We start from the raw sequence: 20,093 nt of genomic DNA on the forward strand, positions 1-20,093 counted from the left end.
TGGTAACAAAACAATAACAAAGCAAATAAAAAGTTAAATGAAAAATTGAAAACTGATGAAAATAACCCAGAGATGCAAAAATATGAATAAATTTCTAATAGAAAAAATGAATCTATTCCAGTCTGTCATTACCCATTTACTAAAAACCAGTGATAACCAGAATTAAGAAGAGAATAAAAGGTAAGACATTAGATGTGGGGGGAAAAACTGAGAAAAACTATACAATCCAGGAGACAATGAGATGTCATCTTTTAGGTATTTAGTGAAAAGACCAGTCAGCTGAGAATATTATTCCATGCAGTTATATGTCACTTCAAGAATAAGATGGAGGAAGCTGAATCTGATTAAAGTATATTGTATGCATATATGGAAATGTCAAAATGAAACTTCCTGGTACAAATAAATCATTTAGTTGTAGGGAAAAGTAAGGAATAAAGACTTTTTAGACCAAAAAAAGATGAAGAAATTCAATGTAGTGAACATTCACTTCGCTGAAGTATTGAAGAAAGTTCTTCAAGAATATATTAAGTTGAGCACCTTGGCTCATTCCTATAGTCCTAGTTACTTACAATGTACAGCCTAAAAAACTCTCATACCTTTGGCACAGTGACTGCCTGTGGACAGGCCCTGAGGAAAGACTTAACACTTTAAGTCCCTTACACATCAATAAAAATTTACTGATGAGTAAAAGTCATTGTTATTCTCTAGAAATTATCTCTTTCAGTATATTTATTTTTTGGCAAACTTTCCACCACTTTCACAAAATAGAAAAAAAACAAAACCCTCCAAATTCAAACCTCAAACCTACCCCACCTACCATACCAAAAGAAATGCATATTATGTATCATTTATTAGACAAATAGATGCTTGATGTATGGATATTCAAACAATGACGAAAAACAGGAATTGTATACTGTAGAATTTATACATAGTGAAAATGAAATCATGAAATCCAAGGAAAGCAGAAATAGGAGGGGAAAAAAAGGAAAGATAAAATCAAATCCTGTCATCATCTGTATAAAAAGAATCCAACTGATAGTTTGTCAAACTGTACTAAAAAAACCCATAGCTAAATATGAAACATAACAAAAAGATAGTTTGTCAAACTGTACTAAAAAACCCAGAGTTAAACATGAAACATAATAAAAAGATCTAAGTAGTAAAACTCATTTTAAAATATTGTCCTAGTAAGTTTAAAAATTATTTTGAGCAGGGTGCTGGTGGCTCACGTCTATAAGTAATCCTAGCTACTGACGAGGCTGAGATTTGAGGGTCACTTTTAAGCCAGCCTAAGCAGAAAAGTCTGCATCCAATTAAGCACAAAAAACTGGAAGTGAAGTTTTGGTTCAGTGGTAGACTGCTAGCCTTGAGCACCAAAGCTCAGGGAAAGTGCCCAGGCCCAGAGTTCAAGCCCCAGGAACAGAGGGTGGAAAAGTTATATTGTAACTGTAAGTTACATTGTAAATGTAAAAAGTTATATTGTAAATGTAAAGGATATATCTTACAAACACTAACACAAAACAAATTAGTAATGTATGCTATTCTCAGACAAAGAAAACTCTGGAACAAGGAACAACACTAGAGATTAAAGACAGATTTTAAAAGTCTATAGGAGTAGGGAATCAAGCAATATCATAACGCTGAGAATGTTCAACATACAGCCACTATAGATATAGATGCAAATGTAATTCTAAAATTATATTTGCCCAATTCTTCGGTTTCTAGAAATCATTACCAAACGTTAATTGTCAAAAATACAAAAGACATATGCTACAGTAATTTGCTGAAAGATTACTTGTGAAATTGGAAACAATTTAAGTGACCAGAAATAAGAAACAGGTTAAATTCATAAAATAAGTGACCTTTTTATTAAATATGGAATGACTCAAGCATATAATTTGACAGGAGAAAAAAAAAGAAGAGGCAGGAGAGGGTGAGCCAAGATGGTGCACCAAAAGCAACCACTAATTTTGCTCCATGAAAGAGAACATCTGGTATCATAGAAGAGACTAGATTCTGAAGAAAGAGAAAGGAGTTCAAATCCACAGAAGAAGTGACAAGGAGGCAGAAAACAGCAGAGACACTATCCTGGCAGGAAAACAGCAGAGAGGAACCTAGAGCCACCCTATGGCTCTCCCCACTGTTAAGTGGGGAGATTGGAGACTGCAATGCAGGAAAAATCAGGCAGGCTTGCCAAGAGACTGCCAATTCTAGCTAAGGGGAGAACACAAGACAGGGGCTTTAAACATAGTACAGAGATTAGTGATGCAGAAACAACCCTGATGAAAGAGACTAACTTTGGCAAAGAAAAGCTTTCTGTTGCTCACCACATCCAGGAGAGCATATTTGGGGGGAGAGGGGGCTGGGAATAAGAAGCAACACAGATATTTGGCCATAAAATCAGGTATTGCTGAGAGGGAAGAAGCTGACAGGACCCAGAGTAGAACCTCAAATAACAAGAAGACCCACTGTCACATAAAACACCAGACGCTCAAAAGGCCTGGCTGTATCAGTGAGTAAGGTTTAGGATTTCCTGCCTGCCAGGGACAAAACAGATTCATGGGTCTAGCAGTGAAGAAACCAGGCAACACTCTTCCATGGCAGAGTGGAGGAGGCACCATTAGGCAGACAGGATAACAGAAGCAGGGTTCTGGCAGATTTCCCAGGGCTCCACACTCACTAGCTAGGAGGAAACTACATAGCCTGAGGATGGCTCAGCAAGCAATTTTTCAAAGGGAGGTCTATTGTCCAGAGCCTGCCTACTGGCTCTGTGTGACACTTGATGAAGACCGTGACTTGCATCCAGATCTAAACAAAAAGCTTTTCACAGCCACTAAACCAGAGGGTGTGGATACATTTGTGTATACATTAACAACTAAAAACTCACACTTGGTTTAAATCTGTATTTGTTTGGTTGGTTTTTATATATTTGAATTAACTTAAGAACAGACTCTTCCTATGTATCTAATATTGGTCACATATTTTTTGCTTTCACCTTGTAATATAGGCTATTTGCCCCCATGCCATTCAGTTTTTAGTTCTGCTTCTCTTTCTACCCCTCTCCAATTACTTACACTCTTACTAGATAACTACACTGTCCAAAAAAAATTAGTTGTATCTGTATTTTGGTCTGTTAACAGTTATTTTAAGTTGTTTTGGTTATCTTCTTTACATTGGGGGGAGGGGGATGCACACACGCATGCGAGTGGTGCATGCACGCATATTCAGTACTCTTCACCTTCCAAGTCCCTACTCCAGTGCAGCATTAACTAGATTGACTAGATTTTTTTTCTATTATCTTTCATCCACTATCTCTCCCACTAGGCTTAGCCCCTCTCTCTTGGCTTCTATATTCACCTGAAGATATTGGAGCAGTACTGGTGACTAGTCTTTATCAAAGACTGCCACAAAAATAAGGTTTTGGTTTATCAACTACAATAGCTATTTTACACAAGTTTCCTCACACTTTGTGGATAAGAGATCTGTATACAGTGTTGAGCATTGAAAATATTTGACATTGGGGCTGGGGATATAGCCTAGTGGCAAGAGTGCCTGCCTTGGATACAGGAGGCCCTAGGTTCGATTCCCCAGCACCACATATATAGAAAACGGCCAGAAGCGGCGCTGTGGCTCAAGTGGCAGAGTGCTAGCCTTGAGCGGGAAGAAGCCAGGGACAGTGCTCAGGCCCTGAGTCCAAGGCCCAGGACTGGCAAAAAAAAAAAAAAAAAAAAAAGAAAATATTTGACATTGGAGCCAATCTACTGACCAGTAACACCAATACCGAGCTATGATTAATTCTTCTGTAATCTGCAATAAATCACCAACTAAAAGGTCACAGGAGATTAAAATCATTACCAAAACTTAGTTGCAGATACATAAATCCTTGAAGGGAAAAGAGCTTACTGAATTCATACACACCCAGGGCAACACTTCCCCCTCAAAAGCCAACAACTTTATGAGAAATGACTTAAGTGATAGTGAAGAGGAAGAAAGGCCAAATAACAAGCTCAATAAAACAATGACAAGAATAACCACAAAATTAAATAGGTGATAACACCTGAGCAAATTACTACTAAAATAACTACGGAAGTCAAAACAAACAACTACAGAGTTCAAACGAATGAAATAAAGTAGAAAGAGAATGAGAATGATATGAAAGAATTCATTAATGATATAGAAATCTTAGGGGGAAAAAAAATTGTGGAGTGCCCAGTGGCTTTCATCTTCCTATTTGCCCAGAAGACAGTGGGTTTTAGCAAATCCAAATCCTCTGTGAGACACTTACCTGCAAAGCCAGAAAAAACATCAACTGAAAATGTTAACTTCAGTGGTAGAACTAGCCATGAGAGATAAGGCTGAGTAAGAATTTAAGGTCCTATGTTAAAAATCGAGAAGAAACACTAAATAATCTGAAATCCTAGAAATTAAGAGCTCAAAAGCCCAAATTTTAAAAAAAAATCCTCCCTCACAAGTCTAGCAAATAGAACAGAATAAACTAAAAGTAGTTTAAAGATACTAAAGATGACTAAAGGTGGGTAAAAGACCAAAGACTCTCAAAAGACAAAAACTATGAACTATGGGAATAGAAGGGGGAAAAAAATAATTTTTTATTCACCAAAAGAAAAAAAAAGGCAGTTTCCCCAATCTTGATATACATCTGTGGGAAGGAAATACCAAACAATAACCTAAGAGAAATTCCACTAAAGACATTATAGCTAAAACAATAAATTTATAGACTAAAGAATATTAAAAGCTGTAAAACATAGAAGCAATGTACAATTGCAAAGCCAATTCATATAACAGATTTCTCAACAAAAACTAAATGAAAGTAGGAAATAGAAGAACATAAATCAACCCTGGAAGAAAACAATTGCCAACTTAGACTAGTATATCCTGTGGATCATAATTGACAGAGAAATAAAAATTTTCCATGAAAAATAGGTTAAAGGAATTCCTGGCTACTAAATGTACACTGCAAATTGTACTTAAAGGAATTCTAACCATAGGGAAAAGAAGAAACAAAACCAAGAAAATAGAGGAAAGAATAAACTCAGAACCTAGACACAAACCACAGAAGGGGAGAAAATCTTTGCCAGGTATCAACAGAGGATGGATAATATCCAGGATATACTAAGAGCACAAAAAGTAAGCAGAAAAAGTAATGAATGTGCAAGCAAACTGAATAGAGAGTTCTCAGAGGAAATACAAAATGGCCAACAAAGTTTCACCATCTTTAGCAATAAATGAAATGTGTGCTCAGAACCACAGTGAGGTTCTGTATCATTCCAGTCTGAAAGGCAGCCACTAAGAAACAAAGAAAGCTGGGTGCCAATGGCTCACAACTATAATCCTAGCTATTCAGGAGGTTGAGATCTGAGGGTGACAGTTAGAAGACAGTCACGCCAGGAAAGTCCATGAGACTATTATCTCCAATTAAAATACCACCCCCCCCCCCCAAAAAAAAAAGCCAGAAGTAGAGCTGTAGCTCAATTGGCAGAGTGCTGGCCTTAAAACTAAAGAAGTTCAGAGACAGTGCCCAGACCAAGTTCAAGGCCCCAAAACCAGCAAGCACACACACACACACACACACACACACACACACACACACACACACACACACACCCCTTTTAAAGTTCCCAACTCAGGCTACAACTGCTTAGTCAGCTAAGGAGAACTAGGAAGGAAATTAGGAATAAAGGTAATCTTAACTTACCTCTGTGTAATTTCTCTCCAAGTGTATTAAAAGCCTTACAAGTGTTATCACTTGACCTATGAGTGCATCATAAATGGACCATCAGTTTTCCCACTTTAGCCTACTTCAGGATGAGCCAGACTCCTGAGATATAAGATGAATCACAATAGAACCCCATGGTTCCTCATCATTTTGTTAAGTAGGTTAGCACAAAACTTTTCTCTTCCCTAAAAAGTCAAAAATAAAACATTTCCTTCAGCTAGGCGTAGTGGCTCATGCCTGTAATTCTATCTACTCAGAAAGCAGAAAGCAGGAGGAACAATGTTAAGATGCCAGGCCAGGCAAAAAATTTACAAGAACTCCTTTCAACCAATAAAATAACATTGTCATGGTGATGTAGACTTGCCCTCCCAGATAGTCAGAAAACCCATGGAGGATACAACCAAGGCCAGCCAAAGCATAATGTGAGACACCTTTTTTCAGAACTAATTAAAGAAAAAAAAGGGGGGGAGGGCTACACTTAAGTGTTAGAACCTAGAAAACTCAAAGCCATGAGTCCAAATTAAGTACTACAAAAAAGTGAATAAAGTAAATAATAAAATCCTTCAATGTTTTCTCCTTTTTGTCTAACTTTTAAGCTTTGTTCTTTCCTAAGGAAAATACTATCCAACAACAAATAATTAACTGAATGAACTAATAATAGCCGAGTTTCTGCTGTAGTCCTACTCCAGCTGAAATCAGATTTTCCTTATTTCTCTCAAGGACTATAAACTCCTCCCTGTAAATTAGCAAATAATAAGATACTATCACATACTACCTCACACTAATTTGGGAATATGTATATCTAATGTATATCTATTAGATATGTATATCTAATTTGGGGATATGTATAAACTGCTTATGTTCTACATTTAATTCAGTCTAAATGGCATACCTGGTGCCAATTGTACCACCCAGTTTGTTGTGGCTCCTTCTTTGTAAGTCAAGGAGAGGTAATTTAATAAATATTCACATATTCTTGTTGTTTTTGTTCAAAATCAACTCACTCAACTCAATAAATTAAGAAAAATTGGCAAATATATTTTAGTCATAGGAGATACATACTGTGAATTGCTTCATTAAGAACAGTGTGCATACACAGCAGGTATTCAATACTAGTTCAGTTAATTCTCAAGAGACATTTGAAATATATTCAACATATAGATCAAATAATTTTAAGTACTTCAGTTCTACTTTAAAGCAACACGGTTTAAAATTTCCTGTAATAGCCTAAGCTATCTTAATATTTTAATCTTGCCCTCTAACAAATATATAACAATGTTTCTTTAAAAAAAATTAAGGATACCAGGAGGGATAATCAGGGTTGAAACAATATGAACTACCCAGCAAGTAAACTTTGTTCAAACTTCTAATAAAGAAGGACACCTGGAATAGTCCAATGGCACAGCAGTAGCTTTCTCCATTAGATTCTATGAATGAGAACAGTATGGGTAATAAAAGAGACTATAGACAGAGGAGCTGAAGAACAAGATGGGGAGAAATAGAAAGATGGGGAAAAAATAGAAAGAAGACAGAGAAAAGCAGGAAATTGTAGTTCTAGTTCCCGTGCTCCCAGATGGCAGAAGAGAAAGCCAAAGCAATCTTCCAGAATGGGATTTGGCAAGGCAGTGACTTTTCTAGTGTAACAGGGCACCTTAAGATGACCTTTCACTCCCTGAATCTTGGAGAGGGCCTCCTGTTCCAGAATGTGATACACTGGAGATCAGACTGCCTAAATTGTTTCAAGCAAGGTTCCCAAAGCTAAAGAATCCCCACATCTAAATCTGTTTCGTGAGAGCAGCCCAATCACCTTTGGGTAATTTGAGAAAACAAAGAAGCTACTTGCCACAGCTCAGATTACAGAGTGATCAGTTCACATTATCTGCTTGCAGGAGACTTAGCAACCAGGAAGGTCTGGAGAAGGTACACCCCAGAGACTGGAAAACCAAGAACAAACCAGAGATATCCAAAAGAATGGCAAGGGTGAGGGCTTAGTCCAGGGCAAACAAATTAAATCATCAGGAGCTCAGGCAGTGAAAGTAGGTGACACTAAAGCAGTCCCTCACTAAAGTAAGTCCATTTCTGCTCACTGCAGAAATAGTACCAAGCCTGTAGCTGGCAGGTACTGCCTAGTGTTTGAGGGCTTGCTGCCAGGCATGAATGAGAGCTCCAAACACAGCTCTTGTAACTCACATGATACCCCACAATCTCTTCCCATTGGGTGAGGAACTGCTGGGCAAGGTGTGTTAGAACTGAAACCCACAGGCAGTGAACCTGAGTCTCTCAGGTTTCCACCAGCTACGTTGAACTAAGGCACTATTTGTTCTCTCCATCATCATTAGAGGGATACATTAGAGGAGCACCCTGTGGGGAGCCAGTGTGAGGCTGTCATAGGGGGCACAAAACAGGAGGACCTGTGAAGCAAATCAGAAGTTGACTGACACCTAGATTTTAATGAACTATTCAACTAGCAAGAGCTTCCAGATACCAAAAAAAGGTGGGGGGGGGCGGGGCGCACAAGAGGGAAGCTTTGCACAGAGGTTAAAAACAACACTTGACCAGGTCCACCCTCCACCAATATATAACACACACCAAATACAAAAGGAAAGACAGAAGACTCCAATTAATGCTTCTTTATTTAAGTGGAACTAGGAACAAGGGCTAGGCAGTTTCTTCCCTTTCCAGTGGGAAGAAAGTACACTTCAACTTTCCCACTAACTATATCCACCTACATGAACACTTTAACACTTCAAATGCAGGACTACAGCTGATTTAAATTCAAAGCAAGTGAATTGGTCTCAGATGTATAAATCTGCACAAAGGGACAAAAAGAATATGAAAAAAAAAGCAGTGTAACATCTCCGAATGTCAACAGCTCTCAACAACAAACACTAACATTAGTGAAGACGAAACCCAAAAGAACTCAAAAGGCTGACTGCAAGAATGATCAAGAAAATCAAAGAGAATGGGTATGAAAAGCTGAATTAACTAAAATAGAATATGAATAGGTAAAGAAACTTTAATTTTAAAAAAATAGCTAGGGCTGGGAATATGGCCTAGTGGCAAGAGTGCTTGCCTCATATACATGAAGCCCTGGGTTCGATTCCCCAGCACCACATATATAGAAAACGGCCAGAAGTGGTGCTGTGGCTCAAGTGGCAGAGTGCAAGCCTTGAGCAAAAAGAAGTCAGGGACAGTGCTCAGGTCCTGAGTCCAAGGTCCTGGACTGGCAAAAAACAAAACAAAACAAAACAAAAATAGCTAGGGCTGGGAATATGGCCTAGTGGCATGGAGTGCTTGCCTCGTATACATGAAGCCCTGGGTTCGATTCCCCAGCACCACATATGTAGAAAACGGCCAAAAGTGGCGCTGTGGCTCAAGTGGCAGAGTGCAAGCCTTGAGCAAAAAGAAGCCAGGGACAGTGTTCCTGAGTTCAAGCCCCAGGACTGCAAAAAAAAAACAAAAAAAAACAAAAAAAAACAAACTCCACCCCAAAAAGACAGCTATACGAAATAAGGAAAACAATGCAGGATATGGAAGGGGAATTCAACGAAGATACCGAAATATTGTAAAAGGACCTAACAGGAATTCTAGAAGCAAAAGGTTCAATAAGTCAAATAAAAACTCAGTGGAGCCAGCCAGGAATGAGAGGCTTATAAATCTGTAATCCCCTCTAACAGGGATGGTAGATACTGGGGAAATTTTTGTTTAAGACCTGCCAGTGAAAAATTCCTGAGACCATGTTTCAACTGAGAACAGGGTGCAATGTTATGTACCTCTTATCCTAGCTACAACAGGAATCTTACTAATTTTTTTTGATTATGTGGTACCAAAGGAATTGAACCCAGGGTCTCATGCATTCTACGCAAGCACTCTATCACTAAGCCACATCTCTAAATTCTACAACAGGAATTTTAGAACAAGTGGACTAAGATTTAGGTGCTTGTCTGAGCAGGAAATGAAACACTGGCTCAAAAATAATCAGTGCAAAATAGGTCCGGAGGCATAGATCAGTGTAATAGCGACTGCCTAGGAAACATGAGACTCTTGAGTTTAACCATTATAACAAACAAACAAGAAATTAACTCTGTCCAATCGAGTGAATCAAACTGAAGGCAATATCAAACCTCAAGGACAAAAGAAATATATTAGAACAGTTCTTGTTCTTATACCTACTAAAAATACAAAGAAAAGAAAAGCATGAGTGGACCATACAATGCCTCTGCACATTATTAAAAGACAAAAGCTAATGACAGGCATAAAGGAAGAAAATAGAAAACAAAATAAAATAATAGGGAAAAAAATCTCAAATCTTGAAAGGAAAAATAACTATTCAGAAGGATTTGAGAATAGCCAGAAGACTAGACCAGAGAACTATACCCAGCATAACACAGTAAATTCACAAGTGTGAAGACAATGAAAAAGACACTGCCAGGCACCAGTAGCTCACACCAGTAATCCTAGCTTCTCAGGAGGCTGAGAACTGAGGATCATGGTTCTAAGCCAGCCATAGTAGAAATGTCTGTGACACTCTTATCTCCAACTAATCACCAGAAAATAGGGAGTAGAGCTGTGGCTCAAAGTTGTAGAGTGCTAGCCTTGAGTAGAAAAAAACTCAAGATCAGTGCCCAGGCCCTGGAGTTCAAGCTCCAAGAATGAACAAAACATTGAAAGCTGCAAGAGGGAAACAGAAATTTACCTATAATGGAAAACCCATCAGAATAACAGCAAATTTCTTGCTTCTCCTTGGAAGCAATGAGGGCTGAAAGAAAACAAGTGCCAACCTAGATTATCCAGTAAAGCTATCACTCATACCTGAAAGAGAAACAAAACCCTCCATATGAACAAAAACTGAAGCAATTTGTCACCATTAAAACAGGACCACAGAAAATTTTCAAAGAAATCCTTTACGCCAAAGATTAAATGCAAACGTAGACAATAGAGGAGAGAAAATAAATCTCACCAGACAAGTGGGTAAGCATTGCATAGAGTAGGAAAGAATCAAACCCATAAAATAGCAGGAGTTATTACATAATTTTCAATAATACTGAATGATAATAGTCTCAATCATGAGGACATAACAATTATTAAAATGTACAAAGCAAATGTTGGTGCACACAGTTTCATAGAACAAACATAAAAAGCAAGAAAGACCCCCTTATGTCTCTCCAGACCCCCCCAAAATATCAACAAAGTAACATTAGAATTAAGTGACAAAAAATACCAAATAGAACAAACTGGCATATACATACAAGTAATTCAGTTAGCGGCCCATGGAAATTTCTCAAAAACAGATCACATTTTAAGACAAAAATCAAGATTTGGTGAATATAATAAAATAATATTGGAATAAGGCCTTATATCTTGTCTCAATACAACAGAATAAAACTAGGAGTAACTAGGGGGAAATAAAACCACAGAATACACATGAAAACTGAACACAATTTTCAGTGGGTCAATGAAGAAATAAAGGGAGAAGTCAAAACATTCTAAAATCTAAAGAAAATGAAAGTATAAGCTACCAGAATCTTTGGGATATACTAACAACAGCAGTATTAAGAGGAAATATTATAGATATAAGCACTTAGGGAAAAAAAAGACAAAAAAAAAAAATCCCACAGAGATCTCAAGTAAATAACTTAATGACATACCATAAACTAAAATAAAGAAACCAAACCTAAAAGAGGTAGATGGAAAGAAATTAATGAATTCAAGATTAAAAATACTAGCCCTGGGGCTGGTGGCTCATGCCTGTAATCCTATCTACTCAGGAGGCTGAGATCTAAAGATTGTAGTTCAAAGCCAGCCAGGGAGGGAAAGGCCCTGAGACTCTTACCTCTAACTCTTGAAAACAGGACGTGGTGCTGTGGCTCAAGTGGTAGAGTGCTAGGCTTGAGCTGAAGATCAGCTCAGGAGCAGCATCCAGGCCCAGAGTTCAAGTACCATGACACACACACACACACACACACACACACACACACACACGATTAAAAATACTGTATATACAAAGAAATCATAAAACCAAAAGTCAGTTCAGATAATAATAATAATAATCAAATAATATTGATAATCCCTTAGAAAATGTAATTTTAAAGAGAAAAAAACAGGTCCAAATGAACAAAATAAAATGTAGGTCATCACAATATACCAACAAAACTATCATAAGATATTATTTTCAAAATGTATAGTCAAATAAAGGGCTGGAAAATCTGGAAAAAATAAATTTATTTCTTGTTGCAACTGACTTGACAAAATTGAACCAAGAAGATATAAACCCCTTAAATAGATCTATAACCAGGCAATGAGATTGAAGCAGTAATAAACAATAGTCTACCATGAAAGAAAAGCTCAAATCCACAAAAAGAACGCCCACCAGATTCACTAAAATGTTCTACCAAAATGTTAATATGAATTAACACTACTACTCTTAAAACTTTTCCAAGATCAAAAGAAACACCGAACTCATTCTATGAAGCTATTATTATACTCACTGTAAAGCCACGCACAAAAAACCATTGTTATGAACAATTCCCTTTAAAAAAAAAAAAAAAAGATGTAAAAGCTCCCAATAAAATACTAACAAATTGAATTCACTAACACATTAGAAGATCATATACTATGATCAAATTGGTTTCATTCCAGGGATACAAGGATGTTCCAGCATACATATATTAATATAATAAAGTACATCATCACAGTATCATGTTAATGATGCAGAGAAGTCCTTTGACAAAGTGAGCAACATCCTTTTATGATAAAAGCTCTGAAAAAATTTGGAAGAAGAAATATATTCTAGCATTATAAAGACCATAAATGTATAAATACTGGCTAAATACATAACCAACATCACACTATACATACTGCAATCATTTTCTCTAAAGAACGAACCAGACAAGAATATTCTCCCTCTCCACTCTTATAAATATAGTATCAGAATTCTTAGCTACAGCAGTAAAGCAAGAGGAAGAAATAAAAGGGAACCAAATAAGGAAAGAAGAAATCAAATTACTCCTACTCTTGAATTTTATGATTCTATAAAGATTATACCAGGCTGGGAATGTGGCTTAGCAGTACAGTGTTTGCCTAGAATGCACGAAGCCCTGGGTTTGATTCCTTAGCACCACATAAACAGAAAAGACCAGAAGTGGCACCGGAGCTCAAGAGGTAGAGTGCTAGCCTTGAGCAAAAAGAAGCCATGGACAGTGCTCAGGCACTGAGTCCAAGCCCCAGGACTGGCAAAACAAACAAACAAACAAACAACCTGAATGCTGCCTTACGTATGAAACTGTAACCCCTCTGTACATCACTTTAACAATAAATAAATAATTTTTTTAAACTGAATGGGAAGAAAAAAGGTTATACCAAATGAGGCAGGAAGCTGATTCCTTGGGAGTTAGTTACTTGTGAGGTTGAGAGCCAATGAACCACAATTCTCGGCTGTCCCAGGTAGAAAAGTTCACAAGATTCCTTCTCAACCTAGACCTGAGCCCAGTAGCATATTATGGCAGAAAAGACTAAAACAGATGGATGGATCTCAGCCTATGTGCCACCTAGAAAGAAAGACTCTATCTCAGAAATAATAAGCAAAAACATGGTACCTGCCTACCAAGTGTCAGGACCTAAGTTCAAATCACCTCCTCCTCAAAACTCTCAGTTAATAAACATTTTAGCAGTGCAGCAGGCTGTAAAATTATTGAAAAACCTGTAGCTTTTCTATATACCAATAACAAATATAGCTGATAAAAAAAAAACTTGAGAAAACTATTCCACTCATGTAAGTATCAGAAAAATAAAATACCTAAGGTATAAACTTATCCACGGAGGCAAAAGCTTTTTACAGTGAGAACTGTAAGCCCTTGAAGAAAGAAAAATAAACGCATCAGATGAAGAAGTTCATGTACTCGCAGAATTAATACTGTTAAATGAGCATAGTACTGAAAATAATGTACAGATTTAATTTAATGCCCACCCAAAATTCCAAAGGTGTTTTCCACAAAAATAAAAATAATAAATTCTTAAATTCATATGCAATCAAAAGAGCCCAAATAACCAAAGCAAACTTAAGCAACAGAGCCAACACAATATTGGATTTCAAATTTTACTACAGATCAGTTACACAAATAATATATTATTGGCATAAAAACAGAGCTGAAGACATATGAAACAGAAAACCCAGAAATAACATAACTATAGCTATCCGATCTTTGATCAAAGATCTATAACATAGCCAAGCTGAAAAAGCCAAATAGCATGTTCTCACTCACTTGTGGACAATAGAGCTAAAATCACCATGGTGATGGTAACAGTAGTGGTAATGGGGCATTAATGTAAAAGGAGGACTGTCTGTGAAGATCTGCAGGAGGAAGGAGAAGAAAAGGAGGATATACTAATGGGTGATGAGGATTGAACTATTGCACATATATAGACATATCTATATATATGAAGACAACAATATAAAACCCACCGAACAATGTTTGAAAAGTGGGAGAAGGGAAAAGGAGAAATGAGGCATAAGGTGGAGGTAAATAACAAATGTGTGTTACTTCAAAAACATTTCTTTTTGAACTTATAAAAATAAACTGAAAAAAGAAAGAAGAATGGGAGAGAGCTCCATAGGTCCTGGAGTCAAAAATCCTACATCTAAATCATGGCTTGTAACACTTCCTAACTATTTATTTGATCAAGAACCACTTGCTTCTGAAAATCAGATTTCTATGTTAGGAGGTTATGTAATAGCCACATTTCACAAAGTCTAAAGTAACCTGACAGGTATACATTCAGTAAATTGTAGACTTATACACTGTGTGTAGCCAAAGTGATCTCTAATCTCTGATTAGAAGAGCCACAGCATTATTCCATAGGGAAACTTTCTGAATTCATGTAAAAAATTAAAATTGTTCTCAAATAGTAAAGACTCTTACTCTTGGAGAAACTACTGATACAAATTCTAGTATGTTGGGGCTGGGGATATGGCCTAGTGGCAAGAGCGCTTGCCTCATATACTTGAAGCCCTGGGTTCGATTCCCCAGCACCACATATACAGAAAATGGCCAGAAGTGGCGCTGTGACTCCAGTGGCAGAGTGCTAGCCTTGAGCAAAAAGAAGCCAGGGAGAGTGCTCAGGCCCTGAGTCCAAGCCCAGGACTGGCAAAAAAAAAAAAAATTCTAGTATGTTTCAATGACCAAATTAAATGTTCCATTAACAGTTTCTTTAGATGAGTAAGGTCACTTGCACAGAAAGGAATGACTAAAATCATACCTCTGTTAGAACTACCTTAGCCGAGTCTCTTTCTGAGGAAATGAGTCACAGTCAATTCCGTAGTACTATGACATATTTCCCCAATCACAACTAAGTATACTAGCAGCTAACCCAGAACTGATTAAGTGAAACTATCTGACTGTAGTAATATAATTACCATCACATCTTTTCTACAAAAACAGAGAAGAAATGGGTATAGAAAAATAGTAATAGGAACACTATTACACTATTATACAATCTTGAACAATGATCATCTAAGTATTAGAGAGCCCTAGAGTAGCAGCCCAATTTCCAGTTGCTGGAAATATGGCCTAGTGGTAGAGTGCTCGTCTTGTATACATGAAGCCCTGGGTTCAATTCCTTAGCACCACATAAACAGAAAAGCCAGAAGTGGTGCTGTGGCTCAAGAGGTAGAGTGCTAGCCTTGAGCAAAAGGACACCAGGGACAGTGCGCAGGCCTGGAGCTTAAGCCCCAGAACTGGCAAACAAAAGCAAAAATAAACAAACAAAATGTCAAGGGTTTCAATTATAAAGTCAAGAAGCAGTACATCCACAATATTTAGCAAATAAGCTTAACTTACGATCTGATGTGTGGGAAATCTTCTTCAATTTTGCTTCCTGTGTTTTTGAAAATCTGTAGGGCAGCTTCTGCTACTTTTTCATCATCCATTTTCAGACAAGCCAGAAGTGACTCAAATGTTTCAGCAGAATGAAATGATATGGGATGTGTAAATGAGAGTACCTATAAAAGGAATACACAAAACTATCAAGCTTTATAATATACCTAGACATTACACAGTAAGAATACTACAAGCCAAAATCAACACAAAAATAATTAGGCTAAGAAGAAACTATCAGCAATAACAATAAAATTTTAAATACACTGAAACATATTAACAGAAATCCTGTTGATTTAATTCTAATCAGGGTAGATTCTGATTACTGTTTAAAGTTGCCCACCCTTGAGGAGCAGGGATTAGAAATAAGAAAAAATAAACTTCATGGTAAATTATATAAAATCTTGTTATTTTTCTGAGAAAAGTAACTGGAAGAAAGTAGCTAACAACATTTTTCCAAAAAAAAGTAGTAAAAGATGTTATAGTTGTAATAGTAACCACTTCAATGTGGCAATAACCATAGAAAAATCATAAGGTAAAAGGGAAAGCAATAAATACATCCTACCATCTATGATAATAAGTACTGAGGCCCTGAGTCCAATTTTTATTACTGCCCCAATTTTTTAAGTGTTATATTTACTACAAGCCAGGCACTATGCTAAGAAATTTATATGCATAAATTTATTTAGTCTTCTTGAGATTAATTAAGTATTATAATCTCTAGTATAGATGAAGCAGAGATAAACAAGCGCATAGTGAGTGAAAATGACAGCTAAAAATCAGACTTTTCTCAGACTTTAAAGGAATAATGTAGAAGGTACTAAAAAAGATGCTTATTAATTTAATAAAGGGCAGAAAATCAAATATTCCTTTTCATTTCAAGTATATAAAACAGGATTCATGAATGTTTTATTTACAATTTACACTAAGTTGTCAATAATAAACTGGTATTGGAGGGGCAGTCCTGGGGTGTGGGACTCAGGGCCTGAGCACTGTCCCTGGCTTCCTTCTGTCACTTGAGCCACAGAGCTACTTTCAGCTTTTTCTGCTTATGTGGTACAGAGGAATCAAACCCAGGGCTTCATGCATGCTTGGCAAGCACTCTACCTCTAAGCCACATTCCCAGCCCCAAATTGGTATTTTTGTGATCAGTACAAGGAAAAAGTATGTTACCTATCAAAACAAAATATTAAAATACAGTTTTAGAAAGAATTTAACACATTCAATTTGCTCACTGAAAATGTCTTAAATGAATGTCTGAATAATAAAACTGAATTAAAAACAAAGCATTCAGCTTACAAGTTTAAATGCACAATTTCTAAATTATCTAAAGCCAACTGAGAAATTTTACCTTAGGTTGCAGAAACTTCATAAACAATAAAAACTATATTTCACAATTATTTAATGAGGACTTCTTAGTTACCTTAAGCAGTTCCAGACCTGCCCTAATAGCTTGATCAGTCGGAACACCCTCATCTTCATCATCTGCTGTTCCATCTATTGATTTATTCACTTGCTTAATAAGAGCACTAAAGTATGACAAAAAATAAAACTATGATGTTCAGCTGTCATTTATTACCAATTATCTGAGAAAATATTACTAAACATTACATACACATAGCACATTCAATTTTCATATAGCTGCGTCTCAAGAATATGTTTCACAACCAATCACAGTAAAAGACATTGAGCAACTTCTTTTCAAAGGCAGTTACTCTCCCTTGAGACCTCTCATACAGTATCAGAATGTTATTTACTTTGTTCTTCACTGACACTATTTATATTAGGCTTTTCCACAAAAGGACTAATGCCGAAAGGAGGGGGGAAGGGGAAATGAGGGAGGACATAACAAATTGTACAAGAAATGTACCCACTTGTCTTATATATGAAACTGTAAACCCTCTGTACATCAATTTGACAAGAAATAATTATTTAAAAAAAGGCCTAATGCCATACAAATAAATGCATTTTAATTAAAATTTATCACTGCAATTAATGCAGATTATATACTGAGATAAAGAAAAAGAGCAACTTCAAATTATTTACCAAATGTTACTGTGTGTCAGGCACAGCTTTAAGAGCCTGAAATGATAAGCCTGCTAGTAAATGGCATAAGAACACCTAGGTAACCATCACAAATAAAACTTAACAAAATACATTAGAAAAAAGAAAGAAGAGAACAAAAGGGAAACTAGGTGTTTTTAAGCTTTCTTCTAAAAGCAGGCTCAAGTGTCCTTAAAGTATGTTTGTAACACACTAACAATTATCATTCACATAGATGGATTTTTTTGTTCTTTTACTAATTATCAAATGTATTTTGGCTTCCTCATAAAGACTTTTTAAATTTTTCTTCCCTTTAAATGGTTATTTTTGCCAAGCATAGTGGCTCGTGTAAGTAACCACAGCACTAGGAAGGTATTAAGTAGGAGGATCAAATCTCAAGACTCTTGTAGAGCACAGCGGCCTCTAAACATAGGTACCTGGGAGACTAGAAATCAGAGAGATTACAGTTCAAGGCCAACTCAAGCAAAAAGTTCATGAGACCCCCATCTTAACCAATAAAAATCTGGGCAAGGTGGTGCATGCTTGTCATCCCTCTATATAAGAAGTAAAAATAGGAGGAGTGAAATACAGGCCAACTAGCTATAAATAGGAGATGTTATTTGAAAAATAATTAAAGCAAAAGGGGGTTGGGGGCATGGCTCAAATGGTAGAGCACCTGCCTGTCAAGCACAAGAAAAAAAAAGGCCCTGAATTCAAACCCAAAGTACCACCAAAAATAACTATTAAAGTGTATTTCTAAGGGGTTTTCCTCTTCTTTTCTTATTACTTTCCCTAAATTAATTTCCATTATTTTCAAAGCTTCAACTATTTCAAATAAAAACTTATAATTTAAACTTCTTTTCAAGCAACTGCAAACAAATTCAATGCCATATATATAAAGTTCCCTTTGTACTTTCTTCCAAGACTAAGACTATGAAGCTTTCAGTCTAGTAAAGAAAGCCAAAAACAAGTAGACAAATTATGATCATAGATCAGAAAGGACAACAAAGAAGCCCATAATAAAATATGGAGTTCCTTAGCTGAGATAGCTAGGAAAAGGAATTCTGAAGTACAACTGAGAACAATAGACAATCATAACAAAAAATATTTTTAAAAAGATCTGAGGGGCTGGGAATGTAATTTAGTATTAGTGTCCTTGCCTAGCATGCATGAAGCCCTGGGTTTGATTCCTTAGCACCACATAAACAGAAAAGGCCAGAAGTGGAACTGTGGTTCAAGTGGTAGAGTGCTAGCCTTGAGCAAAAGAAGCCAGGGACAGTGCTCAGGCCCTGAGTCACAAGCCCCAGGATTGGACAAAAAAAAAGGTGTAAAAAGTACCAACCTGAAATACAGAAAGTCTCCTGATAATTATTTTAAAACAATTAAGAATTTAGTGAGGGAGGAGCTGGGGATATGGCCTAGTGGTAGAGTATTTGCCTCGTATGCATGAAGCCCTGGGTTTGATTCCTCAGCACCACATATATAAAAAAGGCCAGAAGTGGTGCTGTGGCTCAAGTGGTAGAGTACTAGCCTTGAACAAAATAAGCCAGGGACAGTGCTCAGGCCCTGAGTTCAAACCCCAGGACTGGCAAAAAAAAAAAAAAAAAAAAAAGTGAGGGAACACTAATAAAAGATTCAAAAAATCAAGTGCTTTTCTGTATCAACACAACTATCCAAAACAAAAAGGAGGGGCTAGGGATATGGCCTAGTGGCAAGAGTGCTTGCCTCCTACACATGAAGCCCTAGGTTTGATTCCCCAGCATCACATATATAGAAAACGGCCAGAAGTGGCACTGTGGCTCAAGTGGTAGAGTGCTAGCCTTGAGCAAAAAGAAGCCAGGGACAGTGCTCAGGCCCTGAGTCCAAGACCTAGGACTGGCCAACAACAAAACAAAACAAAACAAACAGGAAAAATTTATTAACAACAATAAGGCAAAATATGTAAGTTGGAATAAAAAGTTAAAATGTACAGACACTATATAGGTCACTTGGTATGAAACAAGATCCAGTAGATACATACTATGACTCACTAGGAAGAACTAAAGTATTAATAAACAACCAATAAAATTTAGGAAAGACAACAGAACTTCTTCTATGAGATAAGAATACAGAAAAATCTGAGAAAATAAAACAGAAACCCTAGAAAGGGTCAAGTAACATCTTAAATCAAATCGGAATGAATCAATTTTTCAATAAGGTGAAAACAACTATCATGTATATTAAGAAAAAAAAGTTGGTCTAGGAATGTGGTTTAGTGGTAGAGTGCTTGCCTAGCATGTACAAACATATGGGCTCAATTCCTCAGTACCACATAAACAGAAAAGGCTGTAAGTGGCGCTGTGGATCAAATGGTAGAATGCTAGCCTTGAGCAAAAGAAGCTCAGGGACAGTGCCCAGGCCCTGAGTTCAAGCCTCAGGACTGGCAAAACAAATAAACAAACAAA

The 20,093-nt window shown here is 36.8% G+C and overlaps 1 protein-coding gene across 9 annotated transcripts in view; it reads right to left on the reverse strand.

The window, feature by feature from the left end:
- Pds5b (PDS5 cohesin associated factor B) overlaps nucleotides 1-20,093 on the reverse strand; it is a 172,095-nt gene that overhangs the window by 47,710 nt on the left and 104,292 nt on the right. For all 9 annotated transcript variants that reach the window (XM_048341535.1, XM_048341534.1, XM_048341533.1 and 6 more), the window contains 2 exons: nucleotides 17,030-17,135; nucleotides 15,571-15,731 (listed from right to left, as the gene is read on the reverse strand). In XM_048341535.1, coding sequence (XP_048197492.1) covers nucleotides 15,571-15,731; nucleotides 17,030-17,135 — 267 coding nt within the window. The remainder of the gene's footprint in view (nucleotides 1-15,570; nucleotides 15,732-17,029; nucleotides 17,136-20,093) is intronic.

Source organism: Perognathus longimembris, chromosome 3 (assembly GCF_023159225.1).
Source record: "Perognathus longimembris pacificus isolate PPM17 chromosome 3, ASM2315922v1, whole genome shotgun sequence".
Classification (NCBI taxonomy): domain Eukaryota; kingdom Metazoa; phylum Chordata; class Mammalia; order Rodentia; family Heteromyidae; genus Perognathus; species Perognathus longimembris.